The sequence below is a fragment of the Phyllobates terribilis genome, unplaced genomic scaffold, assembly GCF_046119375.1.
Source record: "Phyllobates terribilis strain yellow unplaced genomic scaffold, ASM4611937v1 Scaffold_2__4_contigs__length_985480577, whole genome shotgun sequence".
Classification (NCBI taxonomy): domain Eukaryota; kingdom Metazoa; phylum Chordata; class Amphibia; order Anura; family Dendrobatidae; genus Phyllobates; species Phyllobates terribilis.
The window spans coordinates 30,102,337-30,126,539 of NW_027362762.1; the positions used below are offsets into that span (position 1 = coordinate 30,102,337).

A 24,203-nucleotide genomic window follows, 5' to 3' on the forward strand; every position below is an offset into this window, starting at 1 on the left:
TGGCATAAATGCTTCATTTTTTTGCATAAAAATTCTGCTGTGTTTAACTGTCCAAGCAAAGTGGATGCGATTTCATGAGAACTGCGCCCCCTGTGGTCTGATGCTGCTGAACTGTGCGGTTTTGGTGCTTTTTTTTCTCTATAAGCTTCTATGTGGAGCCTCAAAAAGACGCATGTAAAAAACTGCAGATACATTTTTAAGTGAAGAATCAAAATTTTGTCTGTATATAACAAAACAGCTAAAAAAAGCGGCGTCACATCTGCACCAAAAATGCATCAAGTAAGGGAGAAAGTAAAATGCAGCAAACACGCAATAATCAGAGGAGATTGATGTTGTGTTGCGCGGTGCAGACACCTGCAGATAAAAAGCAGCAGCAGAAAAAATATATATGCTACGTGTGAACACGGCCTCAGCGTTACAGGTTTATTACACTTTTTAATGGCTTTAAAAGAGAAAAAAAAACAATCATACCATTTTTTTCATGCCATTTACCGATCACTGTATATAATCTGATCACTGTGTTATGCAGGTTGTTACGATTACAGGGACATCAGATATGTCTGCTATTTGCTGAGTTGTGAAATTTATTTTTAAAAAATGTATTAAAAATGTCATTGTTGTAAATGTTTCACAATATTGTTTAATTAATTTTTAAAGGAAAAACACTTATTTTACCCTTAGATTACAGGGACAGAGAAATGCACTGGTGTATAGAGATGTAGCTTCGTGTACCAGTACACTGTCCCTGAAATGAAGAATGCCATCCCTGACATTGCAGCCTGTGGCTCATTACTACAGATGACTGGCATGCAAGAGGTTGGGTGTTTGAATCCTGGGGAAAATTAAACTTCCAGAAAAGTGAAGAATGATTTAATTAAATGAATGCTGGTATGTAGAGAGCACAGAAAGATGCCGGCCCTTCTCCTAGAGGAGGAGCAGGAACTACTGAGCAATGGGTTCCTCAGTAACACAGGCAGTGAGCCTGCAGGGGAAGGAGATCAGACGTCACAGACACAGAGTGAAAGTCCGGACATCTCCGCCAAATAGCGCCACCTACCTCCAAATCTGCAGGAATCTCCTCTGCTCGTCTCTACTGTTGAATGACAGTAAAATGAAAAATAACAACAATAATAATAATAATAATAAAAAATAATAATAATAATAATAAAAACAATAATAATAATAAATAAAAATGACAATCTGTTTCCTTCTAGAAAACGATGGGGATGATGAATGTTCTGCTGGGGGTTCTGGTCCTCACCCTCTGCTCAAGTCTGGTACAAAGTAAGTAAAAGAAAACTATCCTCCAACTCAAAAATCTCCAAAACATAAGTATCCGGCAGAGATTATCCAGATCACAAAAACACCCGGCCCTTCTCATCAACCACAATCCATAAGTAACCACTCAACACTGTACAGTGTGCACCCATGATATCCATACATTACACAATAGTAATTATTGCTTCTGACAACCCGCCTGTATACGTGTGTGAGGGGTTGTCAGCCCCGCCCCCTGGTGATGACATCACTGACATAATGACATCAGACCTGGACCACACTCCTTATACTACATCACCAGCTCCTCATCTATCACTGCTGACAACCAGCCTGTATACATGTGTGAGGGGTTATCAGCCCCACCCCCTGGTGATGACATCACTGATATAATGACATCAGACATGAGACCACACTCCTTATACTACAGCACCAGCTCCTCATCTATCACTGCTGACAACCAGCCTGTATACATGTGTGAGAGGTTGTCAGCCCCACCTCCTGGTGATGACATCACTGATATAATGACATCAGACCTGAGACCACACCCCTTATACTGCATAACCAGCTCCTCATCTATCACTGCTGACAACCAGCCTGTATACATGTGTGAGGGGTTGTCAGCCCCGCCCCCAGGTGATGACATCACTGATATAATGACATCAGACCTGAGACCACACCCCTTATATTGATTAATGCTAACTATCTTTGTCTTGTGGATTTGCAGTAACTAATTCTTCTCTGTTTCCTTTTTTTCAGCGCTCACAACAAGTAAGTATCTGATCTTCCACCTCTTTCGGCATTTCTCCGAGGTGCAGCCGGTTATCTGGCCAGTTCTCAGTGTTATCGCATACAATTTTTCCATTTGACGCGTATTGATTGCTCCTTGTATTATAAGAGGATTATAGAAGTTGTCTGGGATTCTAAAAAAGTTATTGAACAGCAGGAATTGTTGAAAAGTATTTGTCAAAGATCACAGCCAGGGAGGTCGTACAGATTCACCTGCTGTTATCTTCTTGTCATGAACAGCCCTCTACTGCCCCTATCATCTGGACAATTACGTGACTGACTTACCATTAATGGAGGAGGCCGCAGGCTGTTACCACTACTAGGCCGGTTATTGGGGAACTCACAGTGAGCATGTGGTATATACACCTCTGATTCCCACACATGGAATATGTGTACATACCCCCGTTACGATCACTGCTAACTCCACGATAACCCAAGACTACTCACTGCCACCACCAGTCATTTTTTATATACAGGCTTCCTGAAGGCCTGGTTCTGGTAGTGTATGGCTTTGGGGTGCGGTTTACAGAACAAAAGGAACAGAACTATTACATTTTATATTTAATCCAGAGTGATAGGCAGTGTTTATAAAAAATATACAGTACAAAAGATTTTGCAAAGGGGACAAAACAATGCAGCATATACAGTTACGTAAAATAAAAAGGAATAACGAAAGAAACTTACTACTCTGATTACAGAGATGATTCAGCTTAGTGAAGGAGAGCATTTTGATTGGAAACATCCAGTGAATGGGATCATGCTTACACCACCTCGTCTTTTTATCAGCACCTAAGTTGCACCCACACTCCCTCCCTTGATGACCTCTAGTGATGAGCGAGCATGCTCGCTACTATTTGGCACTCACAGAGTATTTCCGGGCTGCTCGGCGGGAGCTCGGGTCCCCCTTCCTGCAGGTTTGGCGCTCTATAGAGAGCCAATCAACATGCAGGGATTGCCTGCCACACACTGTAATGCCTTAGCCATGCTGGTTGTGGCATTACAGTGATTGGCTGGCCGCACAGCGTCATCAGGTGTATATCAGACCTGGCTCCGCCATGCTCGTCACAGTCACTCCAGATCAGACAGTGTAGGGAGAGCTGCTGCTGAGCTAGGGAGAGATTTGCTTGTTTCTTAGTTAATGTAGGTATACCAGCATATATTAGTCACATATTCATCTAAACTAACAGTCCTTCTGAGGACTAATCCATTTGCAGAGATATCATGCAGGCAGTGTATATAGGCAGGCAGGGTATATAGGCAGGCAGTGTATATAGGCAGGCAGGGTATATAGGCAGGCAGTGTATATAGGCAGGCAGGGTATATAGCAGACTGCAGTGCACATGGCACAAGAGGCTCCATTCCAGTTTTGTCTGCTGCTGTTAGATATTTCTAGAAATAGCCCCAGGTCTCAGGGGCCAGGAATAATTTTTTTTGGATCTTAATCCTGATTATTTGCTTAAAAAAGCAATCCAGAGAACACCATTTTTCTGCGCCATTTGCTTGTTGGCACTGCAGAATACAGCTAGGTCCTTTCCATATTACAGCGCTAAAAATCCAGCTATTTAAAACTGTGGTTTGTCCGTTGCACGGATCACATATACAGTACAGACCAAAAGTTTGGACACACTTTCTCATATAAAGATTTTTCTGTATTTTCATGACTTTGAAAATTGTACATTCACACTGAAGGCATCAAAACTATGAATTAACACATGTGGAATTATATACTTAACAAAAAAGTGTGAAACAACTGAAAATATGTCTTATATTCTAGGTTCTTCAAAGTAGCCACCTTTTGCTTTGATGACTGCTTTGCACACTCTTGGCATTTTCTTGATGAGCTTCAAGAGGTAGTCACCGGAAATGGTTTTCACTTGACAGGTGTGCCCTGTCAGGTTTAATAAGTGGGATTTCTTGCCTTATAAATGGGGTTGGGACCATCAGTTGTGTTGTGCAGAAGTCTGGTGGATACACAGCTGATAGTCCTACTGAATAGACGGTTAGAATTTGTATTATGGCAAGAAAAAAGCAGCTAAGTAAAGAAAAACGAGTGGCCATCATTACTTTAAGAAATGAAGGTCAGTCAGTCTGAAAAATTGGGCCAACTTTGAAAGTGTCTCCAAGTGCAGTTGCAAAAACCATCAAGCGCTACACGTCCTTATCTCAGAGCAGAGATCAGTTGTCCCTACCCCAGTCCTTAGAACGCAAGTGCAAATAAGTAGCCAATGCCGCACAGTCCACACTACTAAATTCACACATTTCGCGGCTGCTTGCGCTCGAAATGTTGCCTTTTAGGCTCATGGAGAGAGAAGCTTTCCGCAAACTGATGATCACTCGGTACTCGGTCCCCAGCCGCCACTATTTCTCTTGGTGTGCCGTACCCGCATTACACAAGCACGTGTCCCAAAACATTAGCCATGCCCTCAACAACACAGTTACTGGGAAAGTCCACCTAGCCACGGACACGTGGACAAGTGCTTGTGCTCAGGGATGGTACATCTCGCTGACGACACAATGGGTTAACATAGTGGAAGCCGGGACCCAGTCGGACCTTGCGACGGAACACGTCCTCCCGGCGCTGAGGATTGCAGGCCCTGGGTCAATCAAGGTTGCCCCCACATTCTTCAGCTCCTGCACCTCCTCCTCCTCTTCAGCATCATCTCCGAAATGACCACATCAGTCGCAAGCTGGAAGCACTGCAGCACTGCCTTGGCCAAGTGACAACAGGCTGTGCTGAAGTTAATATGCTTAGGTGACAATCCACACAATGCTGAAGAGTTGTGGACAGCTCTGAAAGAGCAAGTAGATCTGTGGCTGACATTGCTGAACACACAGCCAGGCATGGTCTTGTGTGACAATGGCCGGAACCTGGTGGCGGCTCTGAGGCGAGCTCACACACGTACCATGCCTCGCCCATGTGCTTAACCTCGTGGTTCAGAGGTTTCTCAAAACCTACCCGGAGCTGCTGGATCTGCTTTTCAAAGTACGCTGCCTGTGTGCCCATTTTATAAAGTCACCTACAGCTTCTGCCGCCCTTGCCATGTTTCAGCAGCGTTTGCAGCTTCCGGCTCACCGACTGGTGTGTGATGTCTACATTCCAGATGTTGGGAAGGATTTGTGAGCAGAAGAGGGCAGTTGTTGACTACCAGCATCAACAAGGCCGTCGTATTCAGTTCAGATGCAACACATAATATCTCAGGAGTGAACATGGATGTCAGACATATGTACCATCCTCCAAAACTTTGAAGACTCCACCATGATGGTGAGCGGCGATGATGCCATAATTAGCATCACCATCCTGCTTCTCTGTCTTCTGAAATGCTCTCTGCTCACAATCAAAGAGGATGCATTGCAGGCGGAGCACGATGAGATGGAGCAAGGAACCATATAGGGTGATTACACACAGCCAAGCTTCATCTCATCCCAACATGGATTGGGTGACAATGAGGAAGAGGAGGAGGAGAAGGAAGGATAGGTGCTACAGTCCCTGACAGAAGCCACTCCCAGGGTGAAACGCGCGTCGAGGCTGCCACACATCCCCCCAGCATTCCAGGACACGCTGCCTTAATTGTTTTTCATATGGCACAAGGTAAACAATGTCCTATAGAGCTGATGCTCTTGACCAGACAGTAATGTTACCTGTATAGCGCTATTGATTCATTAATATTTGTGTATCACTGCTATATACTTCAATGTTATTTGCATAATGTTACCTGCTTAGCGCTATCCATCTACCTATATGTTCATGTATCATTACTATATGTTCTGATGTCTTACGATTTGTCATGCTGTCATGTGTCCATGTACTAATACCACTATTTTGTGTATTATACTCCATATTTTATATTTTGCTATGCATGTTATTACTAGTGAAGACACAGACTAACATGACTCATGCTTGCCTTTACTCTATTATCCTCTGATTGGCAGCTCATACGTACACCTGGTTTATCCTCAATGCTGGTTCAGGGATGTTAGTCTCCTTGCAGGGTTTAATCCTTTAACCCGGCCCTCATAGTTGTCCTACCATCTCCTTTCTTTCCCTCTTTTTTATTCATATTGCTATGTAACTTTTACATTTTCTAATAAAATTGATATTTTTGGATTAAAATCCCTCTCATGTCATTTTGGGGTCTACTAATATGTGGATTGAGATATTACTCATAGGGGAGATTATTCCCTTCTATTTAACCCCCTCCTCCCCAAAATAGTCTATTAATCAGTTTTTTTAGAAGTTATGTCGCTTATCCATGTTATGTAAATAAAAGCTTATAACCTGACGTTAAATTTATCCATTGGTTTTATAAATTACTCTTTTAAAAGCTGAAACCCTCCCAAATTTGGTTTGGGTTAAGAAAATAAATTGGCATCAATGCTGAAATATTGATAATTTCATGAACACAGAATGGTCAGATTTTGGCAAGACAAAAGTTTTGTCGCCCACAGAAAGTAATGTGATATTCAAACAAATAATTATCTTAAAATAAAAAAATATGTTGCATAACATTGGTGAATGAAGTTGTGGTGCTATTAGAGTCATATTTAATATTTTGTGTGACTTCCATGAGCTTGAAGGACTGCATCCATGCGGTTCAACAATGATTCATACAATTTATTAATGAAGTCATCAGGAATAGCAGAGAATGCCGTCTTACATGTCTCCCAGAGTTCATCTAGATTCTTTGGTTTTGTCTTCCAAGCTTCCTCTTTCATCCTACTCCAAACATGCTCAATGATGGTGATGTCTGGTGACTGGGCTGGCCAGTCCTTGAGCACCTTGATCTTTTTTGCCTGGAGGAACTTTGTTGTAGAGATGGATGGATGAGATGGAGCACCATCCTGCTGCAGAATTTGACCCCTTTTATGATTTGGAATGTAAGAGGTAGCTAATACTTCTTGATATTTTAGGCTATTGATATTGCCTTCCACCTTGCAAATGTTTCGCATACCCCCATACTGAATGTAACCCCAGACCATGATCTTTCCACCACCAAATGTAACTGTTTTCTGGGTGTATTTTTTGATCCATACAGGCTCCAGTAGGTCTCCTGCAGTATTTGCAGCGGCTGTGATGTAATTCTTTGTACTTGAAGCTAAGACACATTAAAGGTGCCAGCCACCTCTGCAGTGGATCTGGTCTTCAGCCTCTTGATAATCAAGGCTTTGGTCGCAGGGTGGATGTTTGGCTTGTTATCAGAGCTCAAGTTGCAGTTAAAGTGAAGGTCTGGGGTCCTGGGTTTCTTTTTATACACACCCACTAATTAACTGATCATTTACTGAGCACTGGTGAGGATGTAAACTAGGAATTGGGTGCATTATATCACCAGGCGACAAAACTTTTGTCTTGCCAAAATCTGACCATTCTGTGTTCATTAAATGATCGATATTTCATCATTGATGCCAATTTATATTCTTAACCTAAACCAAATTTGGGAGGGTTTCAGCTTTCAAAAGAGTAATTTATAAAACCAATGGATGAATTTAACGTCAGGTTATAAGCTTTTATTTACATAACATGGATAAGCGACATAACTTCTGTCAGGGAGTGTAGTTTCATGCACTATAGACGGTACTACCTGCACAGCTGTCATACCGTCTGTTCAGCGTGGATGGCCTGAGGACAGGAGGAGGAGGAGGAGGAGGAGTAGGAGAGCATGGTCAGTCGTCCTCTTGGTGAGGACACAGAAGTCTTGCCTGTTAGCAGTCTGGCACGCATGGCTGAGTTTATGTTACACTGCCTTTTCCGTGACCGTGACCCTCGCTTTCTCCAAATTTTGGGTGACAGTCATTACTGGCTGGTGACACTTCTAGACCCCATGCTACAAGGAGAACATTCTATCTCTTATTCCCGAGGCGGACAGGTTTACTAAAATGGAGCAGTACAAGAAGGCCCTTGTTGCGGAATTATTAAAAAAAATTCCCATCTGAAAACGCTGGCGGCAGAGGTCACAATTCATTGGACAACCAAGGAGTACAGGCGAGAGAGACACAACTCCAGTCCAGCAGAGGCAGGGGAACACTGTCAAAGTTCTGGGACAGTTTTCTCAGACCGTCCCATCTTACAGGCCCTGAGGTGCGGGGTACTCTCATAAGGAGTGCAAAGTTTGGGAAGATGGTGAGGGAGTACCTTGCCAACCCTACCAACATCCTCCATGATTCCTCTGTGCCTTATAATTACTGGGTATCCAAGCTGGACATGTGGCATGAACTGGCTCTCTATGCCTTGGAGGTCCTGGTCTGCCCTGCCGCTAGCGTTTTATCAGAGCGGGTTTTTAGTGCCGCCGGTGGAGTACTAACCGATAGGCGCATCTGCCTGTCAACTGAAAATGCTGACAGGCTGTCTCTTATAAAAATGAACAAGGGCTGGATTGGGCCAGACTTCTCAGCACAACCGAATGATAGCAGCGTAACATAAACTCAAATACAGTGTCTTTTTTTGGGAGGTCTAACTCTATTCCCATGCACCTTTGTCTTCACATCCAGACATGGGTATATGCTTCCTGATTTTGTCTATTTCCTCTTGTCCTCCTCCTTCTCCTCATCCTCCATCACCATATCACTCACCACCATATCTACCATTACACCTCCTTTGCGTGTCTTGAAAGGGGCATTGGAGTTCCTCCAAATTTTTTGCAGCTTTTGCATTCACTGCATAGGCAAATACTATGGGAAACACACTTCCTAATAATGGGAACATTGTTTTTAGGAGGCTCTCCGACCTTTACTTCTCTTCCAAGGGGCATTGGAGTGCCTCCAAATTCTTGGCAGCCCTTGCAGTCACTGCATATGCAATAACAGTATAGGAGACTCAGTCGTTAATGGGAACAACAAAGCATAGCCGGCTGATGGCTCTCTAACAATAGTGAGGGCCGACTGCAGGCCATTTAAGGATAGTAAGGGCCACCTGATGGCCCTATAAAAATAGGCTTTGTGACTTTCAGAGTCCCTCCATCATAAATGAAACAGGATGTGTCTGATGATGTGTCACACACCACATGGCCAGATAAGGTTGTAAAATGTTAAAATGACATTTACCAGTGAATACATTTGTCTTGGTTGAAAGCAATACAAAAGTGCAAAAACGCATCAAAAATGCTACGTGTGAACATAGCCCAAGGTGTGGAGGAGCATTTTTGCTTTTGTATATTTATTTTGCCTTATATACAAGTCATTACCCTGGAAAGGATGTTGCTTAACATATTTCCCAGGAGAATCCATTTTGGTTTCGTTTTTGTATGTTTTATTGTGAGTACGTAAAAGTGGTGTAATACTCTAACAACATTGTTGACAGCAGTGATCCGGGAGTCAGAAATGCTTCCAGGGGTCTTCCCCATGCTGTTCCCATGTCATTTGAGCACTGTTCCCATTGATTTGGGCAATTTTTAGGCCCTCTGCAGACTACCTGGGGGAGCCGCCTGAAAAATGCTCGAGTTTCCCATAGACGTACATTGAGCTCGTTGCTCGGGTCGAGACATGAAATGTCTAGTGTCAGCGATCTGGGGCCCCAGATTGATTTGAGGCTTATAGGCAGGTGTCACAGTTATGAAATAATATGCATATTCTTCCCAGATTAGTCTTGAAGATAAAAATGTATGTCCCATTACTGTCTAATCTATTAAAACTCCAAAATTCATAACTTTTCATCGAAGACACAAAGCCTGGGGGAAGTTCTTTTATCATAGCATCATGGAAAAACAATACTTACTTCCAAAGGTGTTAGACATTTGCTTCCCTTCCTTTCAAAACTTAGACGCTATGACTGTCTCCCCACAATAGATATCCTCTTTCAGTCACCTGGGCACTGCAGGGACTCTTGGCTTCAAAAGGAATTTTAATTAGTTTTGTGACCTCCCAACTCTTAGATTGCCAGCTCTTTCTCCTTGAAATTTGGTGCGAGAGAGATAAGGTGGGGGGAGGGTGGGGGGGTGAATGCCCCCTCACTAGAGTGGCTTTATGGATCTTAATGTTTTCTATGGCAAAAAATTGATCATGTGATTAGTAAAGCAGGGAGGAGGGAGGGGGTATTTGTTAGCTCACCACGCTGTAATTGTCAAACCTCGGATCTGTTAGGAGTCCACCTGAAGAGTGCCGTGCTTCTTGGTGATTACAGCCATGATCAGAGAGACGAGGTAATAAGTCGGCACATCCATTCAGAATGTAGATAAAATAATGTTTTATTCATACCATAATTAAAAACCTTTAAAAAGAAACCTCAGTCCTGATGCATTTCTGGTTCAAATTGCACACTTAACCATTCTGTCCGGTTTTGTGTTTTTTGGGAATATCCAGTTTTGTGTTTTTCCAGAAAAATCCTGTCTGGAGTTTTTTTTAAATTTCCAGCCTCCTGCTTTTTCAACCCATTAGGTGTTTCCAGAATCTTTAACACTTTAAAATATATTTTTCTATATTTTTCCAAAGTGTCCAGTTTTGTGACAGTATATGTCTTACAGAATGCCTCGTCTTGAGCTTTTTTTAAATGTCCCATTATGTGTTTTTCCAGAATATTACATCTTGTGTTTCATCAATATCTTCCTTCTTATATTGCTGTCAAATATCCCATCTTGCTTTTCTTCAGAATGTCTAGCACTGTGTTGCTCCATAATTTCCATTCTTGTACATTATTATGTTTCTCCAGAATTCCTACTCGTTGGTTTGACCAGAATCCCCTTTATTCTATTCTTCTAAGATTTCCATGTCATCTTCCCCAGAATGCCCCATCTGATGTTTCTCCAGGATCGCCCTTCTCCTGTGACTTTAGAATGTTTCATCTTGGATGAGAAGACACAGGAGTCAGTGGGTGCTCTCATCTGCTGCCCTGGCTGTCTTTAGAAAGACTGCATGGACCAGGGCTCATATCACTGAATTCTGGCTCTTTTTTCTCATTGGCAGAACACTACTAAGACAACACAGGGTGAGAATAAAATAGTGTGGCAATAATTTATTGAACCACCAACAAACAACATATAGAACAGTCCCAGGAAATACCCAAGATGGTGCAAATTACAGAGTCTCATCCTTCCGTTGACTCGCCGGGATTAGAGCCGTTATGACTTTGGGGCTTCCAGGGCCGACTACCCCCACCAGTGGCACCCCGCTTTTGGCTAGCTTCCACATAGAGTAGGCAATGGCAAACTTAGGAAGCTAACTGAGGACAGTGAGGTATGTGGCCAGGTGACCTGATTGTCTCAACCTGGATTCTTCAAGACATCTCTAAGGGTTCAGCAATGGTCAATGGAGCAGATCTGTGTTCTTCCCGCTGGGGCCGTGGTCCCCTAAGCTGACATCCTGTAGTGTCACTTGGAACAGAGGCAAATTCCTCTTATATAGTTCACAACTGTCCTTCGAGCCATCATTCACAGGTCAAGGAGAAGGGTGATAAGGATAACTCGCATTGTTTGAGTATGTATAGTTTATCCTTCAATGTTTTCAACTCAACAAATTACAGGGCCCACACAATGGTCAATCAACATATTTAGCAAACATAATTGTTGAAAGACCCTGCGTCCCTGTCTTGTAAAGTTAGCAGACAATAAGTTGCAGTTAATATCAACTCGATTTCACTGAAAAAATACACCTAAAATTTTATGTTTATTAGTATCATTAAAAATTCAATTGTAACTGACCCTCAAACAAACAAGCAAAAAACATCAAAAATGGTTAAAAGGCTGTAAGATATTCTCAGTCCCAAAAGAGATTCTCATAAAATGGGGAAATGGCAATGCCCTAAGCTGACCCCTAATCTGTCCCCACCTCACAGCTGAGGTTGGCATCCTCTTGAACGCAAATGGCGACCCCGCTCCTTAATAGCTCACCCTGAAGGACCCTATAAGTCCCAGATTAGGTGAGAGTGGTGGGAGTCAATTATCAGTGTAAGGGGATGCAAGAGGGTAATCACCCTTCAATCCCCAAGACAAATGGGCCACCACCACTGTACCTGCAGTGGTAAATCAAAAAATAGGATATTAATGGGTACTCATTTCCTAACAGTGAGTTATCTTAATGGCCAAGATACTCCCGAGGATATCAATCATTGAACAATCAATAATACTGTACATAGATCTTAATCTGGCTGTAAATACAGAACAAGTATATGTGTATTAGTAACAAAAATGATCACAGGGAATATTTCTGCATCCCTCACCAAACCAGAAAATAGATATCACTTTATACCAATATATACAATAGACCAATCTTCAAGTACAATAAGCATAAAAAGATTCACTAGTCATCCAGAAAATGAAGAGATATAGTATGGAAGTGTCTTTGGACCCTCCTATTCAAAGGAACAAGATCAAAAATACAAATAGACCGACCCCACAACTACACCGCTAAGTACAAGTACAGATGCATGTATGCATCGCTCGACGCGGGCACGTTTCTCCTGCTAATTGGCTCATCGGGAGCCACATACCCTATAAATTCAGATAATACATTATGAATGCTTAATAAGAGAGCCTTAGCTTAGATGAATCTTGTTGGTATTCTGCGTGACAGCATGGCAAATCAGGGATGTTCGTGGGCGGAGCCGATTTTTTGGCGCGAACAAGCCAGAACCCCGAACATGAACCCGAATTTGAAATGCCAAACAAATTCACTCCACACTACCTGTAACTTCTTCTTTAAGAGGCTCCTCTGTCCTCCACTCATTACCTGTAGTACTGGCACCTGTTTGAACTTGTTATCCATATAAAAGGCACCTGTCCGCAACCTCAAACAGTCACACTCCAAACTCCACTATGGTGAAAACATTTTGGTGTTTTTTGTTTGTTTGTCAACCAGGCTTATGCAAACAATAGTCTGTGGTTCTTGACCAACCAAAGAAAAACACATAAATTCAAAAGTCAGCAAAAAGATAATAGCGTATGTCTCCTGTCCTACTGAAGTTACTTCTGGATAATTAATAAAAAATATTGAGTCGTCACATTGGGTTTTTCCAAAATTTTACATATTCCTTCAGAATTTACCATTTTGTGCTTCTACACGGTGTCCCATCTAGTGATTCTCAAGAATGCTCCATATTGTGCATCATCAGAATGTCCCATCTTGTATTTCTCTAAGATATCTAGACTTTTGTTTCTTCAGAATGTCCTGTCTTGTGTTTCACCAGAATGTCACCTCTTTTTTATCTAGAATCTTCCATGTTGTGTTTCTCCAGAATCTCCTATACCGGGTTTCTGTAGAATGTTCTCTTTTGTATTTTTCTAGAATGTGCTATGAGTTACCAATATTCCAGCTTGTGTTACCATAGAATGTCCCATTTTGTGTTTCATCAGAATTAGTGATGAGCAAATATGTTCTAAATCCGATTTCCAAACTTAAGTTCGACACGAATGTGGCACATTCGGATTCGTGATCGGAAAGGCGAGCAAAATTTGTTAAATTCCGGAAAATCGGTAACGTTCGGCGAATTTACGTGGTTACGTGATTACGGGGCAACTACTGCGCTTTTTTTACAGTTTTGCTAGCATAGTGCTTGCGTATGATGAGCGGGGGGACGTGGCAGATGAGTGGGGGGCTGGTGATAGCTCAGAACAGGTCAGACCAGCAGCGCGCTGTTTTTTTTTTTTTTTCTGTAGGCGGTAACTTTAAGTCAGGAAAGCTCGTTAACCAATCACAGCGCAGGAAGCATCCACAGTGTCCCAGACACAAGGGCTTCTGTAATTGGCTGCTGAAATCACATGTCCTCTCCATATAAATACAGGCCATGTTCCCTCAGTGCCATTTTATGCATGTCACTGAAGGAGATAGACGCTGCTGAGTGTGCTCTGTCCTGTGTAATGAGAGATTTTAGCTAGATAGATGGGCGCTTCTGTGGAAACCAGATAGTGTAGATAAGTCTTGTGCTGTTTACCTCTTCAATCCACCTTGCAGCCCTTTTTTTTTGCTTTTGTGCTGAGATTCTGACAGAAAGAGCAGGGCCCATGGCATAGAACAGTGCTGTGCACCGGTTGTACTGAGCTCCATGAAGGAGTATACCTTCAATCTATTTTTGCACTTGCTAATATGATAAAGCAAACAAGCCCATGTAGGCCACTCTTTGATTTTGTGGGGTTGAAATTCAGCTATCTGCAGCGCTTGTCAGGGCAGAGCTTCTGAGTGCAGACCCCAAAAACCTTTTTTTTTTTTTGCTAATGTGATAGTGCAAGCTGTGTTAGCCCAGTTTGTAATTTTTTTGGTGGGTGAACTTCAGCTGTTTTCAAAGTAAAAAAAAAAATAAAATTTTATGCTAGGCAGAGTCAAACGTCATACACTCTGCTATACGTCAGCTACTACATTAGTGGCGGTGAACTTCAGCTGTTTTCAGAGTAAAAAAAAAAAAGATTTATTCTGTTTCTAGCAACAGTCCATCAAAGATTTTGTTTGTGCAGCAAACGTGATACAGTCTGCTAAAAGCCACCTACTATCTTAGTGATGGTGAACCTCAGCTGTTTTCAAAGTATAAAAATTTTTCTATTGCTAGGCAGAGTCAAAAAAATATTTTTTTCTGTTGCAAATGTGTTCCACTCTGCTATAAGCCACCTAGTCCTTTTATTGGCGGTGAAATTCAGCTGCATGCAGAACTTGTGCAGAGTCAACAAATCTATTTTTTGCTGTTCGTAATGTTATACAGCAGGCTAGATCTAAATTTGAAATAGTTTGGAGAATATCTTGTATGTTATACAGTCGTCATCCACAGTAAAAAAATACTTTGTTCGGTTAGTAACGTTATACAACAAGCCATATCTTACCTTGTCATTTAGTGCCGCTGAAATTCAGGTGTGTGCAGAGCTGTTACAGAGGAAAAAATCTAATTTTGTTTTGCTAATAGCCTGCTCCTACCACAGTACCTGAGCAACATGAGTGGGAAAAAGAGAGGTCGTGGTGGAAGGGGGAATAGGCTTGGTGTTCAAGGTATCAGTGGGGTAGGTGGTAATGTTCGTGAAAGCACTAGTGAACCAACACCGTCATGTCCTATCCAAAGACAACTGACAACTTCTGTTACTGGATGGGCTACTCCACTCTCTTTATTTGGCAGCCACACAGCGATACGGCTTGTTGATAAGGGCCAGAAAGAGCAGGTGCTCCAGTGGATGGCAAGCGCTGCTTCAAGTGGCTTCTCCTCTTCTTCCTCCACCTCAACATCACACACAGTACAGTCCACAGAGGTGGCACCCCAATTAACCTTGCTTCCTCCCATGTTACAACTGTCCAACTGCCGAACTGACTGTAGCGAACCACAGATAGGTGAGTCTGTAGAACTGTTCATCTATCCTATACCATGGGCATCAGAAATGTACTCCAAGCATTCACAGAGTCAAGAAGAGGAAGAAAGCATCTGCATCAATGGTCAAATTTTTTTTTAGGTTGGATTCGGGCAGGATGGAGTAGGATTTGAGCAGGCTCCTGACCCTCGTCACCAGACGTTAACCACCGGGGAGGGAGGTGATCGTGATGAGACTCAGATACCTGAGCCTCATGTGGACTCTACTGTGCTGTCAGGACAAAAGGAGGAGAAGGGTCACTCTGAGGGCGAGGAATAGAATAACAAATTGGATGATGATGAGGTTGAAGATCCTACTTGGTGTGAACCCAGAGTCATGCAGCCGATTAGCTCATCTGAGGAGGTGGAAGAGGAAGAAGAGGAGATTACCTTCCGCCCTTCGGCACAGATACGGAGTGATGCAAGCTCACGGAGCACTGCATCCTTAGACACAACTGTGGCTGTGGCCAGCAGCGGTCGTGGGTGTGCCGCTCGCTGGGGTGGCAAGGGTTGCCTAGCCTGGGACTTTTTTGAGACCACAAAGGATGAGCCAACTCACGTTATCTGCAAACTTTGCAATAAAAATCTCAGTAGAGGGAAAAAGTGTAATAATTTGACTACTACATGCATGAACCTTCACATGCGCAATTAACATGTGTTACTCTGGCAATCTCACTGCGATAAAATGTGAACCAGAGGACCTCAACAACAATCCTCTGTTACCATGCCAAGTATTGGCACGCAGGTCTTGACGCGCCCCCTGGGCCATATTCTTTAGGGGGAATATCCGGAGCCGGATCAGATGGGAGTTGTAGTCTTCCGAGTGGCTGTGACCCGGTCCGTGCCCAGGGTGTCAAACTCAGTTGTATGTGGCAGTCCTACAGATGTTAATAAGTTCTTAATGTCGACTACGCCACCCGTTGTATTGCGGTCACTATGGCCGCCGCTGCAGCAGGGTCCGCTGAGGCTGATGGTGTAGGTGCAGCTTTTGATGGTATAACCCCCAATGGGTGGGGTATAGCCTCAGGGGGTCAGGTGCAGAGGATGGGGGTTGTGGTGGTGCAGCATAGATGTTAAAGGAAGACAGAGTCGGGTTATGCAGTTAAGGGTATTTACTCACTGCTGATGTTCCGGTCACTCCAGCTTCAAGTGACCTCCCGAGCCGTGCTGCATCCACCAGGTCCTGGATCCAGCCAACCCCCAAGCAAGTCCGGAGCGTGACCCTGAGCTCTCCTTCTGTCCTTTCTCTGGCCGTCCCCACTAGTGATCCACCCAGGTCCAGCTCCCTCGGGCCTTCTGTTGGGAGACCCTTGGCCTTGGGTTCCCTGACCCTCCACGTGGTATGCCTTCGTGGTGGATGTGGTGGGTGGCCGTGGCAGACGCTGCCCACGGCCTCCGGTCTCTGGCTGGGGTGTGTTTTTGCCCCCACCAGCTTGGGTTCCGGTACCCTGATGCCGACTCTTCACCCGTGGATTGGATTTGGGGTCTCAGAGTCCTCTCTTCTGTTTCCCCCTCTGGGTCTCTCTTTCTTTCTCCTCTCTCTCTCTCTCTGGGGCTTCTCTGCTCCTCTGACTTCTCTCTGCAAAGACTCACAGCCTGACTGACTGTGGCTGACTGACCCTGTTCTTAGTTGGTGCCCACCTTATATACACCCTCTATGTGTGAGCTCAGGTGACCAGCACCCAATGAGCTCCTATCTTTACCCAGGCTGCTCCCCCTATCTGCCCCTACACTACTTGGGATGTACCACCCCCCTCCCACTCCAGCCAGGAACAGACTCGGTCGTACCTGCACATTTCTAAGTGGGAGTACCGTCGGCCTGTTCCTCGGAAATGGGATGTGTGTAGTGCATGCAGCCTACCGAGCTCAGTTCCACACTCCATCCTTACCCGGGAGTGGAATATCACACCTCTGGGTTGAGGTGCAATACCCCTGTAGCAGCCGAATCCTCAGGGTGCTACATTCCCCCCTGGTAAATCACAGCACGTCCTCGGGCTGTAAGACATAACACCAAAAACATACAAATTTTTGCATAAACATATAAAACATATAAAACATTATATATATATATATCAATATAAAACATTCTCGTCGCCTCTGGCTCCTCCTCCGGTCACTGTGCAACGTGTGACCGGGTAAAGTGCGACAGTCTCTCTGGAAAACTGGTTTTCCTATAAAACCGGTAGGGGGCGCTTTAGGACGCGCAACTATATACAAGGATATGGCCGCTCTCAGTCCTCGGCCAGGTATTAGGGAGGAATGACCGCTCTCAGTCCTCGGTCAGTGGGATTAAGGGAAATACGGGTAAACAGTTCACACTTGCTGGTCCCAACGGGGACTATATTAGCAACAGCAACAGTTTCAGTTTCAGTTTACGGTTTCAGTTTACTGTTTCAGTTCACGGTTTCAGTTTACTGTGCCCCGACGGGCAACTATATACAGCTTCTGCTTCGCTGTCCTTAGCGACGGCGTCCTCCTGCTCTTGCTTTATGGTTACCTTTGGCTCTAGTTTCAGACCCGTCTGGGTCCTCTTGTTCTTCCTCCTCACACCGCAGCTCTTCCTCCGTCAGGCGATGCACATGGAGGGCGTAGGGACCTTTGGCACACTTGTGCCGGGTGAAGGTGACCTCGTCCCCGATGTAAAGGTCACGACCTCTGTGTCCCTCCGGTAGGTGGGACTCAACGTCTCTCCTGGTCACGAAGACGTCGCCTAGAGTGCGGTGGTCTCGGATGAAGCCCCACCCATGCTGCAGGTTAAACTTTATCACAGTCCCGGTGGTGCGGGGACTATGCGCTGCACGGGGGTCTCTCCTGGCCCGGCTCTTCTGCTCCGCGCTCTTTACTTGAGCTAGCTGTTCCCGGACCCGCCTCTCTCTCCGCTCCCTCTCGAAGTCCTCGAGCTGTTGGCGGCAGCACTCAGCACGCTCCGCTGCAGCTGCCCGAGTCTCTTGAGTGAACCCCATAAGATCTTCTCCGGTGGGGTCCCACTCAAACTGTGCTTCCACTAGCGGGGGCGAGATCCTCTTTACGGGCTTTGGAGCCGGGATCAGGGGTTCATCCAGGGGTCTCTCTCTCCGGAGTCGGGGATGGTGGAACTCCGGTGGCCATATAAATGGCTGCCCATCCGGGCACGTATGCTGGGCGTACAGGTCCTCTCCCAGATGCGGCACTCTTGGTCTTATGGGCGCAGTGGTGGTGGCGCCCGGGTTGCCCGGGCCTTGCGGCCAGGCCTGGGGTATCTGGAAGGTAAAGGGCACCGTAAGGACGGCGGCACCCTGGGCTACTTGGCCCTGCGACCAGGCCGGGGGCTCCGCGGAGGTAGGGGGCGCTGTTGGTATTGCGGCGCCCGGGGGTACTAGGCCTTGCGACCAGGCTGGTGGTACTTCCTGCTTGGTCACGCTCGGGGTCGAGGCGTGTGACGTCACAGGGGTCGCGGCTCCCGTTTGAGGCCTAGTCTGCGGCGGTGACGTTGCAGCGACGGGCACGGCAGGACAGACTTCGGGCTCTGCGACGGGGAGCTGGGGCAGGCACGCGGTTTCCCGGTCTGGGGCATAGACGTCCCCTTTACCTGCCTCCACTCGTTCGGCTCCCTTCTCGGCGCCGTCTCCGGCCTTCAATCCTCCCGCGCCATCCTCAGAGGCGGTCTGTCTCCTCGTCTCGGGTGGCGTGCTCCGCTGACAGGTCTCGGTCTGCTGGGCCATCTCACGGCTCCACTCCGCCAACGTCTCTCGCTGCACCCGGGCCATCCTCCTTGCGAGGCCCTCCAGAGCGGTCTGTGCACACTCCCGGTCTCGGGGGAGCTGTGCTAGGACCTCCACTAGTCCTAGTGGGGTCGTTGTTTCCAGCAGGCTCCTGACCAACGGGTCGGTGCTGCTCTGCTCTCCTACAGTCGTCTCCAGCAGGCTCCTGGCCAGCGGGCCGGTGCTGCTCTGCTCTCCCTCCTCGGTTTCTAGAAGGCTCCTGGCCAACGGGCCGGTGCTGCTCTGCTTTCTCGCCATCTCCGGGTAAGCTCCTCCGATACTCTTCTCCAGGCTTCTTGCCTCCGGGTGCGCTCGCTCTAGACTGCTCCAGGCGGCACCCATCTTTGTTCTCTCCTTTCGTCTCCTCCCACCTCGAGGGCGGTCCCGGGGCCACTTGGTGACTGTCAGCTCCAGGGGCTGTTCTTTCACGCTGACAGACACCTCTAGCATCACAGTCTCTGTTGGTGGGGGCGGTTTCCACTTTTGGCGCCATTTTCGGTCCTGGCCCACGATGGGAGGCGGCCTCTCACCACCCTCTGGCACGCCCATAATGGCGTCCGCTCTTCCAAGGCGGGAAACCTTTGGAAATGGCGGGAATCGCTTCCCAGTGGCGGGAAACTCTGCAGATGGCGGGAAAACGCTGTTAATGGCGGACAACCGGCGGGAATCGACTGGTGATGGGGTCCGATGGCGGGGACCCTCCGGAACCGGCAGGAGACTTCTTTTTGAGGTAAACTCATTCTTTTCTTCAGGCACGCAGTACCCGGTTGTTGCGGGCACGTAATCCTGCCGACTACGCCAAAGTTGACGCGCCCCCTGGGCCATATTCTTTAGGGGGAATATCCGGAGCCGGATCAGATGGGAGTTGTAGTCTTCCGAGTGGCTGTGACCCGGTCCGTGCCCAGGGTGTCAAACTCAGTTGTATGTGGCAGTCCTACAGATGTTAATAAGTTCTTAATGTCGACTACGCCACCCGTTGTATTGCGGTCACTATGGCCGCCGCTGCAGCAGGGTCCGCTGAGGCTGATGGTGTAGGTGCAGCTTTTGATGGTATAACCCCCAACGGGTGGGGTATAGCCTCAGGGGGTCAGGTGCAGAGGATGGGGGTTGTGGTGGTGCAGCATAGATGTTAAAGGAAGACAGAGTCGGGTTATGCAGTTAAGGGTATTTACTCACTGCTGATGTTCCGGTCACTCCAGCTTCAAGTGACCTCCCGAGCCGTGCTGCATCCACCAGGTCCTGGATCCAGCCAACCCCCAAGCAAGTCCGGAGCGTGACCCTGAGCTCTCCTTCTGTCCTTTCTCTGGCCGTCCCCACTAGTGATCCACCCAGGTCCAGCTCCCTCGGGCCTTCTGTTGGGAGACCCTTGGCCTTGGGTTCCCTGACCCTCCACGTGGTATGCCTTCGTGGTGGATGTGGTGGGTGGCCGTGGCAGACGCTGCCCATGGCCTCCGGTCTCTGGCTGGGGTGTGTTTTTGCCCCCACCAGCTTGGGTTCCGGTACCCTGATGCCGACTCTTCACCCGTGGATTGGATTTGGGGTCTCAGAGTCCTCTCTTCTGTTTCCCCCTCTGGGTCTCTCTTTCTTTCTCCTCTCTCTCTCTCTCTGGGGCTTCTCTGCTCCTCTGACTTCTCTCTGCAAAGACTCACAGCCTGACTGACTGTGGCTGACTGACCCTGTTCTTAGTTGGTGCCCACCTTATATACACCCTCTATGTGTGAGCTCAGGTGACCAGCACCCAATGAGCTCCTATCTTTACCCAGGCTGCTCCCCCTATCTGCCCCTACACTACTTGGGATGTACCACCCCCCTCCCACTCCAGCCAGGAACAGACTCGGTCGTACCTGCACATTTCTAAGTGGGAGTACCGTCGGCCTGTTCCTCGGAAATGGGATGTGTGTAGTGCATGCAGCCTACCGAGCTCAGTTCCACACTCCATCCTTACCCGGGAGTGGAATATCACACCTCTGGGTTGAGGTGCAATACCCCTGTAGCAGCCGAATCCTCAGGGTGCTACAGGTCTCCCACCGCAAAACTTCTGGTTCTCTACCCGCTCCAGTCAGGCTTAGTGAGAGCCCGTCAGCTGTAACGGAAGCGGACATGGCCGCTGTGTTTGTTTCACCGAGCACACCACATGTTTCTCAATCCACTGTAGCATCTGCACCTGACTCAGGGTCCAGCAGTTTGTCCGGTTCACCGTACTCCGCCCTCTCTCAGCACCGCAGCCAGCTCTCGGTCCCACAGTTGTGGTCATGTAAAAGATTGTTGGAACTCCTCCATCTCTAATCTGTTGACCACGGAAATGGTGGCAACAGGCTCTAATTTATTGAACTCTGAACACTCCTGTATGGCTGCTTTTTTACTGAGGAGGTAACCAGAGAACCTGGAGGAAACCCCCGCAAAAACGGGAGAACATACAAACTACTTGCAGATGCTGTCCTCCACCATCATAAAGGAGTTAGCTCGTTGTCTAGGAGACCGACCACTGCTGCTGTCTACCTTGTAAACATTGTGTTGAAGCTTGCAAGGTGTCAAGGTTTTACTGTGACAGAGAGGAGCCAGAAGACCGCAGCGTCTGATTCCTCCCACTCCTGTAGTCATTAGAAAGAAGCCTTTCAACTTCATATTAATTGGTGCAGGGGTTAATCTGCTCAGTTTTGAGCTCCTGGAAGCTTAACGTGATTTAGGCTCTAGACTGATTTGTCCCGTGCATCTCCCCTACTGTGATAACGCTGTACCCCAACACATCAGACTCTCGCCTACCGTGGAAACCTTGAAAAGGAAGCTGAAGACCCACTTCTTGTGACAAGCGTACAATCTGCGGTAAGCCTCGCTCCAGCATACAGCTGCATGACCAGCTCTGCCCTCACCTACTGTATCCTCACCCATCCCCTGTAGATTGTTTGTGCACCCTCGCAGGCAGGGTCCTCTCTCCTCTTGTACCAGTCGGTGACCCCTTTTGACATGTAAAGCGCCACGGAATAAATGTCACTGAAATAATAATAATTATAGTACTTGTACTCTGGGTCAATTGATGGCACTTTCCTCGTGTCTTCCCCTAATTTGATGTGTTTTGGCAGCTTTTGGGCCCGTTTGAAGGTGTTGTGTATGCATTTTTTTTTTCCCCATTGAATCCTATGGTGTTCGGAAATGTTCGATGAATATTCGACGAATAAATCGGCGAATATTGCAAATTCGGCGATCGTAATCGAATATTGAAACATTTGCTCATCTCTAATCAGAATGTCTGGTCTTTGGTGTTTCCAGCATTTATTATTGTACATTTCTGGAACTTTTCATGCATGTTCCCTAAAGAATGTCTTGTCTTTAGTTTTCCCCAATCTTCAATATCATTTTCTTCTATAAAGTTTTACTATGGTTTCTCTATAATATTTTGTCTTCGGTTTCTGTAGATTCTCAAATTTTGTGTTCTTTGAGAATATCCCATGTTTTGCTTCTAAAGAATATCCAGTTCTGTGTTTCTCAAGAATCTTCAGTTTTATGTTTCGTTGGAATGTCCCATCTTGTCTTTTCCAGAATATCTCGTCTTTAGATTTTTTTAAAAAAAATGTCACATCTTTTGTTTCCTCATAAGAGTCAATAGTAGGACATACTGAAATAATGCAAGTGGAGGAATCTACAGAAACAAGAGATTTGACCTTCTGGAGAAAGACAAGATGAATTATTCTAAAGTAAGACAACATTGGAGAATCTCAAAAAAAGGAGGAATATAGCTCAGCAATATATTGCAACAAATATTTTATATTTTATTTAAATATAATACACAAAAAGGGATACAGGTAGAAAATCAGCCATAGAGGTAGTATCAGATGATAAAGTGCTTCCAGGTAGGATAAATATAATGATACATTTACAATAAATCCATGAAACTGCAAAATTGCACATTGGCCACAAAATAGCCTAATTCTGCGGGACGCCCTGCGCCTGCGTGGGATATTCATTCCCGTGTCTGGCGTCACTGGCCCCATATCACGTGGTCCGTGCGGCACGCCCCCTGGCCACTTCCAGGTGCGTGCCTCGCCGACCAGCTGTTCATACCCTCAGGCATCATGGGGAGATACATATATACAGTGCTGGCCAAAAGTATTGGCACCCCTGCAATTCTGTCAGATAATACTCAGTTTCTTCCTGAAAATGATTGCAATCACAAATTCTTTGGTCTTATTCTCTTCATTTAATTTGTCTTCAATGAAAAAACACAAAAAGAATTGTCCTAAAGCCAAATTGGATATAATTCCACACCAAACCTAAAAAAGGGGGTGGACAAAAGTATTGGCACCCTTTGAAAAATCCTGTGATGCTTCTGTAATTGGTGTAATTAACAGCACCTGTAACTTACCTGTGGCACCTAACAGGTGTTGGCAATAACTAAATCACACTTGCAGCCAGTTAACATGGATTAAAGTTGACTCAACCTCTGTCCTGTGTCCTTGTGTGACCACATTGAGCATGGAGAAAAGAAAGAAGACCAAAGAACGGTCTGAGGACTTGAGAAACCAAATTGTGAGGAAGCATGAGCAATCTCAAGGCTACAAGTCCATCTCCAAAGACCTGAATGTTCCTGTGTCTTCCGTGCGCAGTGTCATCAAGAAGTGTAAAGCCCATGGCACTGTGGCTAACCTCCCTAGATGTGGACGGAAAAGAAAAATTGACGAGAGATTTCAACGCAAGATTGTGTGGATGGTGGATAAAGAACCTCGACTAACATCCAAACAAGTTCAAGCTGCCCTGCAGTCCGAGGGTACAACAGTGTCAACCCGTACTATCCGTCGACGTCTGAATGAAAAGGGACTGTATTGTAGGATACCCAGGAAGACCCCACTTCTTACCCCGAGACATAAAAAAGCCAGGCTGGAGTTTGCCAAAACTTACCTGAGAAAGCCTAAAACGTTTTGGAAGAATGTTTTCTGGTCAGATGAGACAAAAGTAGAGCTTTTTTGGAAAAAGCATCAACATAGAGTGTACAGGAAAAAAAAAGAGGCATTCAAAGAAAAGAACACGGTCCCTACAGTCAAACATGGCGGAGGTTCCCTGATGTTTTGGGGTTGCTTTGCTGCCTCTGGCACTGGACTGCTTGACCGTGTGCATGGCATTATGAAGTCTGAAGACTACCAACAAATTTTGCAGCATAATGTAGG

The 24,203-nt window shown here is 46.0% G+C and overlaps 1 protein-coding gene across 1 annotated transcript in view; it reads left to right on the plus strand.

Annotated features, from left to right (window-relative positions):
* The first annotated feature begins 1,220 nt into the window (after positions 1-1,220).
* LOC141243791 (uromodulin-like) overlaps positions 1,221-24,203 on the plus strand; it is a 28,137-nt gene continuing 5,154 nt past the window's right edge. The window contains exons 1-2 of the mRNA XM_073668952.1: positions 1,221-1,284; positions 2,035-2,046. Coding sequence (XP_073525053.1) covers positions 1,221-1,284; positions 2,035-2,046 — 76 coding nt within the window. The remainder of the gene's footprint in view (positions 1,285-2,034; positions 2,047-24,203) is intronic.